At 46.6% G+C, this 11692-nt stretch overlaps 1 protein-coding gene and 1 pseudogene across 1 annotated transcript; both read right to left on the reverse strand.

Annotated features, from left to right (window-relative positions):
• Positions 1–1576: 1576 nt before the first annotated feature.
• LOC120661762 (ferredoxin--NADP reductase, embryo isozyme, chloroplastic-like) lies at positions 1577–5295 on the reverse strand. Its single transcript, XM_039940704.1, has 6 exons — positions 5082–5295; positions 4931–4993; positions 3923–4255; positions 2725–2944; positions 2182–2422; positions 1577–2002 (listed from the first exon to the last, which is right to left on the reverse strand). The coding sequence occupies exons 1-6, from the start codon at positions 5106–5108 to the stop codon at positions 1744–1746; spliced, it is 1143 nt and encodes a 380-aa protein (XP_039796638.1). The 5' UTR covers positions 5109–5295; the 3' UTR covers positions 1577–1743.
• A 2840-nt stretch (positions 5296–8135) lies between these two features.
• Positions 8136–11337, reverse strand: LOC120661771 (annotated as a pseudogene).
• Positions 11338–11692: the final 355 nt, after the last annotated feature.

An 11692-nucleotide genomic window follows, 5' to 3' on the forward strand; every position in this document is an offset into this window, starting at 1 on the left:
TTGGGGCGGGGGCTGCTGCAGTAGTAGCCACCGAGTCCGGGCTTTCCCGCCGGGACAAGTGGACAGCTGGTTTGCGTCCGTCCCATGGCTATGCTTGCTTGGCATTTTAAGTTTTTCCCCTCTCCAAAAATGACGAGATAAAATTTTGAAAAGATAAAAATGCCAAGAACTGACACAGCAATATTTGAGACCTGGTGTTCACGTCTATCTCCAATGTAATAAACTTTGTCTATTTTTGTACCCCCTAAAACTACTATCTGCTATTATATCCGGCTAGTTGAGAGCTGAAATCAATGAAATATTAGGTGGGGAGCCTCCCCCCCCCACCCCCACCCCAGTCGACCTTCAAAAAGAAAAAAAAGATTAAAAAAAACAGCTTCAAGAGCTTCAAACTTCATAGCAAAATGTTCGTGTGGGAACGGAGCTGATGAACACAGATCTCAGCTACCACACCACTTGGCAAGCAAGCTGAGAGCAGAAGCATGGGAGTACGTTTAATTTGAGGGGCCATGACGCCATGGCGTCACTGACGATACGGGACTTGGGATCTGATTCGTTTTAGCTATTCTAGTAGCAGCGGATCACTAGATCTAGAGGCTTTGGCACTTAGCACGTTCGCGTAGGCTGATTGAACTGTCCTAGCAGAACAGATGTGACAGGAAGCAAACCACGTGACGGCTTTAATTGCCCAAAACTAACAGAATGTACGCGTTATTTTTGTCATCAGGTGAGAGGTAAAACTTCAGTCACAAGAGATTCTTCAAAGTCGCAAATGTTAGATCTACTAAATTCCTTGGTGAGATGGAAGAGATACTTCAAAGTCGCACATGTTAGATCTACTAAATTCCTTGGTGAGATGAACAGGAACGAACATTTGAAAGAAGTAACTTCAGCGGTGATGTTCACAAGATTTGCTTGAAAATGCCAGCAGACGCAGGTCGCCAATATATTTGTTTACTACCCCAAAACCTGAAACCTGTTGCAAGATTGGCTGCACTTGTAACTGGACAGAGCCTTTACAAATCATGGAGACCACGAGATGTGTAAAGCACCAGGTGAAATCACCTCTTCTTTTTGTCACATCTCCATCGCTGCATCCCAACTTCAGCTGCATGTCGTCCATAACAGCAGCGGGAAAAGGTGATGGAAAGGCCGGGAGTTCGCTGAACGTTTCCCCTTTTCCCTTATGTTTACCTGAAACTGCTGCTGGTGATCTGGGAAGGACCAGACACGCAACCATAAAATAAAGGAGGCAATCATGCAGGAATGTAGGACCATAAGACTAGCATTTGTGTGATATTAATTATTCAACAGAATAAAGCGAGGCCCAGTGGAGATGAGAGCCTTTGCTTCTCTGAAAAAACAATTCTGTCCTCTGATGTGGGGGGTGGGGGGTGGGGGCAAAGTTGACTGGGCCAGGATAGTTAATAGACCATAATGGATAGTAGTACAGTTCAATAATGCATAAGAGGTGGACAGTCAAAATATGCATACAGCATCGAGAGATACCCTTGAAAATAGCTTAATAACCGATGCGAAATGAGCAAGAAAAGCTGGTACTGGTAGTGCTCTTCAATAAATAGTAACACCAACTCTAAAGCATGTGCTTCATTTTATTCAACATTTGGAGCAGAAGCTTATGAATAAAATCCACAATTTTACATTGCAACAAGAATCGTTCAATTATATGTCCAGTTTCTCACCTTGTTGAGAAACAATCATAATCTGTGGCATTTTCACAACCTAGTAAACCTCCACGTGCCACTGCTTGTTCTTTTTCAGCTGTGACAGCTTCTGGTCCCAGCTCTCTCCTCTCTGCTCGGCCACCCTCTTGAGGGTGTCCTGGATCCCTGGCATCATCCCCTTCAAACCACAGAAGTAGATGTGCGCTCCGCCGTCCAGGAGCTTGAAGATTTCATCACTGTACTCCTCAATCTTGTCCTGCACATACATCTTGCCACCGTTCTTGTTCTTCTGCTCCCTGCTTAGTGCTTTGTCATACCTGCAACGTCGACATTTGGATCAGTCCAGCAAGAACCATTCAGCTTTACTTCGGTCAATTGAACTATGGAAGTATGTGGGCACCACAGTGAAATAAACAAAGCATTAGTTGTAGCATTCTCAGTTATATCATTAGGTTAGAATGACAGACGATGATTAAGCTTGAAAAACTCAAAAAACCTGAAATTGTCTGGGTACTGCTGAAGGTAGGTAGTGAACTCTTCGTCATAGAGAAGGCTGTCAGAGTTAGCAACACCAAGGAAGAGCCACGCCAGACCACCAAATTTGTAAGTTGGGACATCTTCCATGAACATACGACGTAGGTAGCCACGGTAAGGAGCAACACCGGTGCCAGTGGCAATCATGATATGAGTTGCATTTGGATCATCCTCTGGAAGAAGCATAATTTTGCCCGAGGGGCCTGCATGAAGAAAAACTATTATGAGATGCTTAGGACAGGAATAACCAGCATATGCCTTGAATGATACAATGGGTACAGTATCAATTATAAAAAAAGGAAAAAAATAAAAGATGATCAAGCTGAGTATACCCTCTATATGCGATCATATAGAACAGATTTCAGTAACATAGTTTACAACTCCATGTCTCCATGAACTCAAGGAAATGTTGAAAGGGCTATTTTTGCGGTTAGAAGCTACCATTTATTGTTGGAAAACACATAACAATGCTTTTATACATGACATCCAAGATAAAGTTCTGTACCTGTGATCTGAACTTTGTCCCCTGGTTTTGAATCACACAGGAAGTTACTGCAGATACCTTTCTTTGAGGGGTCTTCCTTTCCAGTTTCAGGATCATAGTAAACAGCACGGCGAACACATAAGCTTGCCGTCTTTCCATCAAAAGAATCACCATACCTAGTAGAAGCAATAGAATAGAGCCTAACAGTATTTGGAGATCCAGGTTTCTTCGGATTCTCCCCCTGGCAACAAATATATGAGGCCATATGAGCAAGGTATTAGATGTACAAAATGCTGGTTCAGAAAAGAAAGCAGATGCAGATAACAATGAAATTAAAATTAAATTTGGTGTGTTAACAAGTCATTTGTACAAAAGGCCTAAATTATCAACCTTGTTAAAAGCAATTGTGCTTGAATTTTGACAAGGCTTTACAAGTAAATTTTAAGTTGTAACATTGTTTGTCACGTTATCAGCAATCTTTTTTTTTCCGAAAGACCCGGACAGATTCCGGCGTTAATTTATAAAAAGAAAGCAGAGTTTAGGCGCCAGAGGTGCCCGTTTTACAAACCTGCTCCAGCGAAGCCAGAGACAGGCCGGGGCATCAGAAAAGCCCCACACCAAAGTAAAACAAAAGGAAGCTAATTACTCGCTAGAAAAAGGTCTACTAGCGCCGCCAGATGCTTTGCTCCTGCAGACATCCAAAGCTTGGCCGCTTCTTTGATCTCCTCGACAATACCGCTTGCTGACTTAACTTGATCATCAAAGATGCGTCTGTTCCTTTCTCCCCACAAAGTCCAAATAACCAGTATAGCCAGTGAACGGGCTCCCTTAACATGTGCACCCAACAGATCCCCAGTTAGGTTTTGAAACCAAGATGGTAGATCATCAGTAGGTAGACAGGAACTTGGATCAAAGGATTGGCAGTGAAACCAGTCGCCCACAGACGTTATCAGCAATCAGAGAATTGAAAATACTGGATACACTTTCTCCATATGTATAACAATAATTTCTGGCAAGAGATTTAACCATAATATTGACAACATACATCTGAACAATATAGCAACAATGAATAAATAAAGAATCTTTTGAAAATCCAAGAGACTATTCAGTGAACACTACACACTGGCAAAAAAATGGAAGGAAAATGTGTAAAGTCCATGAAGGAAAACAAAACTACAGAAGTGCTGCATTATGCTTAGCAGAACAAGGAAGTACTTACCGGAGGAATGACACCATAACTCTGTCCTTCCCAGTATGGAACATTGCCGCCATGGTCAATGACAATGTGGCATGTTTCACCAGGGGCTTTAGGGCCTACAAGCCTCTCAACTGAGACAATCGTGGCTGTGTAAGGTTCCTTTGGTTTGTATAAGTTGAGCGGCGGCTCATTTGCATTCTCCAATTCAACAGGCTTAACAGCAACTTTGCTTTTGCTTGCTTGTTGAACAGACATACAGAAGACCTTGTTCAAATGCCTTGACTGCTGGGTTTTTTCCCATGCTAAGCTCTTCCCAACCCATGGTTTGCTCCGGAAGTTTAGACAATTGTTACTCTGAACATAACAAGCGAATCATGTAAGGCTAATATCATATAGCATCAAGTAGGAAAAGCCGAAAATGCGGGAAATTCACTGTCCGCTACCTACTCAGGTAGGAGTATTGCAATATTAAATTTGCGACTACAAAGTCATTCTCTGGGAGAAAATCCGGTGGTTTCTGCCCTGAGTTATGCTCAATACCCCTTCACCCTTGTCCAGATGATCTGAACAATTAGTACACTAGTGTGAAACAGAACTTAGTAGGCATCAGCCACTTCATCCATAAAGTTAGCAGTGGCAGAAAACAACTAAAATACACACTTAGTTCAAACTCTTCAGCACCTACTTTAGCTACTTGCCTAGATAACAGTATGGTGGGTAATCTGGGCACTGGTTGTAAATCAAACTACCAGTGTATCACTGAACAAAATCCAACAAAAATTCTAGGAAACTACTTATGTCTCTAGCAACCAAGTGAGGCCATCCTGACATGCATTTTACTTCAAGTCGTATTAGTATTGCTACTGCTCTCAGGAAGTGTAGGAAGAGAATTTAGATGTTTTGCCTCTCTGAACTATGGTCTACAGTGCCAACCACGCAGACCCAGCCACGAGATTCCCGAACAAGCACCCCCAAAATGAGAAGAAGTTTTTTGCCTCAGTACGCAACCAACCCATCCAATCCAAGTACCTTGCGCGACGAGCCCTTGAGGAAACCGTCCGAGCCGACGGGCTCCAAGGCTGCTGCAGCAACCTGCACGGGGCCAGAACTCACATCAGCGCTGCACGCGGCGAAAAGATGAGCCCGGCATCGCGCGTCGCGCCGCGGGGGGTGCACGTACCTGAGTTCCGAGCGCGGCGGAAGCCATCGCCGGCCGACCGGGCCGCGAGGGAGGAAGGGTTTGCTAGGGTTTTGATCCGACCGCGGGAGGCGAGGCGAGGCGAGCGACGGCGAGGAGAGGGACGGGTTTGGCAGTTCGGAGGAGAGAGTTCTGAAGAAAGGATAGCAAGGCGCTCCTCGCACCCACTCTGACAGTGACTGCCGAATTTTGTGGTGCTCTGGCTCTGCGGCTGACGGCTATAGCATCGTCACTTGTTTTTTTTAAAAAAAATAAAAGACAGGAGCACTGCCACATCATATAAGAAGAATGAGCATTCATATATAACGCGCCGAAGCGAACACCACCACCACACAAACAAACATACGCAAACAACGCACCCAACAAAACACTACACCTTCACAACCTGGGAGATAAGCGAAAGAGGCCGCCACGAACTGCGCCGTTGTCGTCAATGCTGTGCCACGCCAAGAGCCGCAGCCCGCTGCAAGCCCGAGCGGCTACCCGAACTCCTCCACCATGGGACTATCACTCTCAAGCCGCACGAACGAGATCGTAGAAAGATCGTCGATCCCTCTGCAACAGTGGTGCATCAACAAAACACTCCTGTCACAGCACCAATGAACACCACTGATCCTGGGCACTCTGCGTGGGGGGCCTCGCCTCTCCCACCGCTCACACTCCTCTGGCAAAAGACTCAGATATCTGAAACCGCTTTGAGAGCACCACTTCCGCCCAACCGTCACCGAGATCACCACTGCACCTTGCTCGCTAGCTCAAGTCCTCCAGCACCCCATGGGCCCTCTGCACCTTGCCGCCAACACAAAGACCTTGCGCACCTCCTCTGCCACTGCACACGGGCCATCCAGACCACCCCCACACTGCCACAAGCCGATATGAGTCTCCAAAAGCGGCGCCTCCAAGGAGGTTACGACGCAAATGGCGCCGTCGTCGCTCATACAGTAGACTGGACCGGATTTTCACCCCAAGACCCCATATTTCAGGACGCGGCTCCCCATAGTGATGCCCCCAACAGGGAGAACGACGCCCCAAGACGCCGTCACCACTACCACCTGCAAGAGAGCCGGTGAAGGCTTTCGCCCAGATGAACACGCGCCTTACGCACGATCACAGACAAGCAGTAGCAAACAAGCTCCTCGCCGCCCCCGCAACTCCACTGCCACTGCCGGGAAGATGGCCCGGAACATCCGAATAATGCCGCCATGACACCGCGAGAACGTACCTGTGCTGGGAGCACCCAGCGCAAATCCACCCGGCCCCATCACCAAGGCGACGCCGAAACCGTACAGCCGTCGAGGAGAGGTGAAGGAGAGCACCACCGTCCCCACTGCCCGCAAGCAGATGTCCGCCAGCACCACCTCCCGACCACCATGGCCAAGAGCAGCCAGCCACTAGGCGTCCCCCCCCCCCCCACACAGGGCCACCCGCGGCAATGAGCCCACTGCGCCCTGCACCTTGCAGACCGCCGCCGCTGCCTCCCCTGCACAAGGGCCACGCCGGTGCGCCCCGGTCCCTGCGCAGACCGCCGTCCACGCCTTGCGCCGGCTCAGGCACCACAAGAACCACTGTGACTGCACCACCGCCACCACCAATGCCGCCCGCACCAGCCGAGGCCGCCGTCGCCGCCGTTTTCCGGCACCACCCCGCCGCCACCGGACCCCCCACACATCGCCCAGCCACAGAAGCGCGCCCCCCACCGCGCAGCCCCCGGATCCGGCCGGGACGACGCCGGATCTGAAGGCCACAGCCACCGCCGCCACAGGGGTGGCCCGCGCCGACGAGCCGGCTTCGGGGCCCTGGGAGGTCGCGCTCCTCCCAAATCAGCCGGAGAGGAGGGGGGAGGCCACGCCGCCGCCTTCCCCACGAGCCACGCGAGACGCCGGCGGCCCGCTCAGGCAGCGGCGCGGCGGGAGGCCGCGGGAGTAGCGGCGGCGGCGGCTAGGGTTTGGGGGCTCCCACGCCGCCTGTGCGAGGACGACCGCAGGAGTTTTTCTCCGTCTTCGCATCGCCGCTTGTGCTACTTGCATTATTCGTTAGGTTCATTGGAATCTTTCAAGCGGCTTCACGTTTGTTCAAATTCTAGATCGGCCTGAGATTTATGCAGAATTTGATCAGTTTGTGCTAAATCCCGTAAAATTCGTAAACACCTGGCGAGCACTTGCTTCTTCGGAACACATGGAGGCAGAATGGTTGAAGCAAAATGTTGACTTCAGCCGCACATGGTCTTCAGTATGTCCACGGCGTGTTCCAAAAGAAGGAACATGTGCGAGAAAATGGTAGCGACCGCAGCAACTGATCGAGCTCAGAATGTCAAAGTTCGTGGCCACGCGCCGCGACCAAGGAATTCAGCATGTGCTGCATCAGTGAGGCAAGCTCTGTCAGTTTTTTTTTTTTGAAGAAATAAGCTCTGGCAGTTTTCTCAGCCTGATCTATGCAGCAGGCCGACCAGGTCCAATCTTAAGTCAAACCAAAATTATTTAGGGTCTGTTTAGTTCATTTTGCAAAAAAAATTGCAAAGGAATCTTGGTCATTTGAAGTACTAAATGAAGTCTATTTGCAAAACTTTTTGCATAGATGAGTTGTAAATCGCGAGACGAATCTAATGATGCTAATTAATCCATGTTTAATCAATAATCAGCGAATGATTACTGTAGCATCACTGTTGCAAATCATGGATTAAGTAGGCTCATTAGATTCGTCTCGCTATTTACAGCCCATCCATGCAAAATTTTTGTAAATAGACTTCATTTAGTACTTCAAATTAGTAAAATTCCGTTTGTAAAATAATGCGTTTACGGTGTTTTTGCGTTTACATGTAAAAAACTAAACAGGGGTCTTATACTACTTTTCTGCTAGCTAAGCCCGTCAGCAACAGATCATCACCGGCTTCTCAGGCCATGCAGAATTCCATACATTCACAAGACATTTCACAGTGTCACCCTACAGAAGCTGCCCAGCATGGTCCGCATGTAAATCATATTAAACATCCAAAAGGGCTTGGGGGAACTGGCAACCAATGCATCATATGAGGAGCTCATATAAAAGGGTACTTTTCATAGGTTTGTTTCGCCTTTGTTTTGGGTCTCCAAAATACCAAAATACATCAAGCAGTTTTTGTTGAAACTGCAATAAACGGCATCATAGCGTTCTATTCCAGAGACGCGCAGGGTTCTCCACTAGCTGTAATTCGCGGAAAGATATTCCATAATTGCAGTGAACTCTGAATTGCAGCATCTGCATCCGCTCACATCAACGGCGCCTGCGTCTCGGCCCTGCCTGAGAGGATCCTCCCGGTCTTCCACCCGCCACAGGGCCTGGGGCAGGATGTGGTGCACCAACCTCCGTGGGAGCTGGGCCTGGATGAGCACTACTCGGCGAAGATCCTCCAGGGCTTCCACCTACCACAGGGCCTGGACCAGGATGCGGTGCAGCACCCGCCGAGGGGGCTGGGCCTGGATGAGCATGGCTCAGTCCTTCCTGGGAGGATCCTTCAGGGCTTGCACCCGCCACAGAGCCTGGGCCAGGATGTGGCGCACCACCTGCCGCAGGAGCTGGGACTGGTTGAGTTACCCCAGCCGCTGCACTACCTGGGACTGCAGGAGGTGCTCCGCCCGCAGGCACGGCCAGATTATCCAGCAGTTGTTGACGGTAGTGCCTTGCAACAGCATCATCCTGTGTTTGCAGTAACAAAGATATGGTTAATACTCGATTGAAATCTTCAATCTAGTGTAAGTGGGGTAATGGTCGATTAGAGACAGTTGACGAATCGAGAGCAAGACTCACCCTAAGGCCGTTGTCGAATGTCCCGTCTCTCAGAGCCTCAGGAAGATGAGTTTGCAGCGCAATATGGGCCCTACAACAGAGTATGAGATGAGCATTTTTTTTTGTTTTTGAAAAGGAAGAGATTAGCATAGTTGGGTGGGAAGAAATGTGCATGTTATAAAGTAAGTTCCTAGTGCAAATGACAGCACACCTGGGATCATCCCGTCAGCCTGAGGTAGCAGCGGGACAATGTGCTTCAGCAATCTGGTGGAGGGCTGTTCAGCCACCATTCTTGCTAAAACAATGGCTATCCCAAAAAAAAGTTCCGGGGTGGCACAGATGTACTGTAACCCAGCTTCATCTAGAATGATCTTTTGGACAATTGAAAGTGGCCACCTGCATATGCATTTGACTGATTAGTAAATTAACACAATGGTTAACAGATTAGTAGAATTTACATTTAACTCCATCTGCAAAGAGAGACCTAGCTCCTACTCAACTTCCTGAGGTTTTTGGAGAAGAGATGGTTACAAAGAGGTTAGAAGTATTTATTCTGCTATTGAAATTAGCAGCAAAAGATAGTTGCTGAAAAAAGCAACGATATTGAACAGTTTTAGCACCTCCTTTCATAAGCCTCATTTTATGCTTCCGAGTTTGTAAGTTGATTGGTGACTGCTTGGCTACATTTTAGAACATACAGTCTACCTCATCTAAAGTTTCTAAACAACATGTCCAACTATATGATACATTGGCAAAAGGGTAGCATACTTGTACCATGCGAGGTAAGGTACTCCAGATCTGGGGCAACACATGGGAGAATGTGAACTTACACCAGGTGATTCAAGATTGTTTTTCATGCAAATTGTAGACAAGCCTAGCATACTAAGAAATGTAACATGACATGGCATGGATGAGAAGAGGTAAAAGACGATGATATGACATACTGTTTTGAAAGTTCACTGCCTGTCTCCATGATTCGCAAGCATAGAGGAATGATGTGACCATCTAGCAGGGTATTGACAACTTCAGTATCATCACCTGCATGTATCACAAGACAAAGAAACTTCTTTCTCATTTGCAGAATTAGTGTTTGATAAAAAACAACAAATGGACCTTGACCGTGAATTTATCGCTGTTAGGGTAACAGCTCATATTGCTACCAAAATAGCAAGATTGAACATGAGAAATGTTCCCATGAAAGAAATCTCACAAACCTTCCACAAATCCTTAAGCATTCTTGCATGTGGGGGCATGTTGTCTTTTTTCTTTTTGAAAAAAACTAGTGGGGCATGTTGTCATGTGTGCCTTCTGATCACAATTTACATGGCATTGCTTTCGAGTAGCAGTCTTGATTTCGTGGTATCTAGATGGATTAAGGGCAATTCTGCTAAAACCATGACAAATCATCAAGAAATGGAGCAGGGAAACATTAAAGGTTACAGTAAACCTGCTTGAAGTTAAAGAGTTAGTTTATCTTTTACTTCCATAAAAAAAGGACTTACCCAGTGCCGTAGGCTCCCGCACTGTGCGGGGTCTGGGGGAGGTTATTAGCGGGAGGTCTTTCCCACACACCGTGCAATATGTAGAGATCACCGCTCGAACCTGTGACCTCTCGGTTCACAGGCAGCAAGCACTACCACTTCCATAGGGAACAAAAATGGTTGCCTCATAACTTTCATGGCTATCTAAGCTGGGGAATATGAACATGAATCTCCACTGATTATTGCATTGCATGTTTATGAAGCAATCCAGGCCTTTTACTCACGTGTTGGAGGGAATGTAACAAATCTTCTCAGTTGTGTAAAATTCTATGTATAAATTACCTTAACAAGAGCACCAAACACACCAAGAGCGGTGAGGGCGCAGGTACTCAAAAGATCTGGCATTGCTGGTAGTGTTCAAAATGGGTATAGGTACTCAGTAAATTCAGCTGCAAAAACAAAGGACGAATGAGAGGGAGTGAATAACTAATGATAACATAACCAGCAAACAAAGTTCCATAATAAAAATTAAAAAAATCCAAAATACTCCGGAATATTTACTACAGCAGCTAACATAAACCAAACTTGTATTAACCACTACATGATAATGTGACAAAACCCTAAGAGAGAACATAGGGTAACTAGAAAAGCACAGCTTCAGTGCATTTCAGATTCGACATACAAAGGATAATGACAATTAGTTACCTTTTAAAAAGGGGATCCTGGTCTCAGGGTGTGATGCAACAGACTGCAACAAGTTTAGGAGAGGAGATGAATAGAACATACGGTACTAAATCTGAAGTTGGTAGCTTAAAATGATCAACAAGAAACAGAAGAAAATGCCCTTTGCAGTAAATTATTGCGATGCCATGGGATTGTAAATGGTTGCAACCAGCAGCCAACTTTTCTGCTATGAAACCCAACTTTTCCTAAAACCATACCTGAAGAAGTGCAAGAACGTTGCAGGCTCTATTCGATACACTTGCAGATAACATAGGGGTGAAAGTGCAGGGTAGAATGACATAATTTCCTGTTTTTTTTTCAGTAGACAGACATACTAAGTAAGTAGTAAGACCAAAAGGCTGAACAGATTGGTTTAAACTTCACAAACATATTAGAAAACTAATATAGCCATGAACTCGAGATTGAATCAGGATGACTAACATAACAGATTGATCATGGAACAGAACATGAAAGAATACACTCAAAGCTCCTAACAAGCTTGATCATACTATAAGTATGCACAGAAAGAGCGCAAGGGTTGCTACATACCTGCAGCAGCACAAACATTGTGCCAAAGAGTGCCACATCAGTGGAGCCAAATCTGGAAACATCTCCCTTTTCTGAAAA

Source organism: Panicum virgatum, chromosome 2K (genome assembly GCF_016808335.1).
Source record: "Panicum virgatum strain AP13 chromosome 2K, P.virgatum_v5, whole genome shotgun sequence".
NCBI classification, from domain to species: domain Eukaryota; kingdom Viridiplantae; phylum Streptophyta; class Magnoliopsida; order Poales; family Poaceae; genus Panicum; species Panicum virgatum.

Bases quoted from the DNA above. Each gene is read 5' to 3' on its own strand.
- LOC120661762 (XM_039940704.1), bottom strand. From the start codon at position 5,108: ATGGCTTCCGCCGCGCTCGGAACTCAG. The intron at 4,994-5,081 runs GTACGTGCACCC...GGCCCCGTGCAG, and splicing joins CCGCCGCGCTCGGAACTCAG to GTTGCTGCAGCAGCCTTGGA. The intron at 2,423-2,724 runs GTACAGAACTTT...TTCTTCATGCAG, and splicing joins GGACAAAGTTCAGATCACAG to GCCCCTCGGGCAAAATTATG.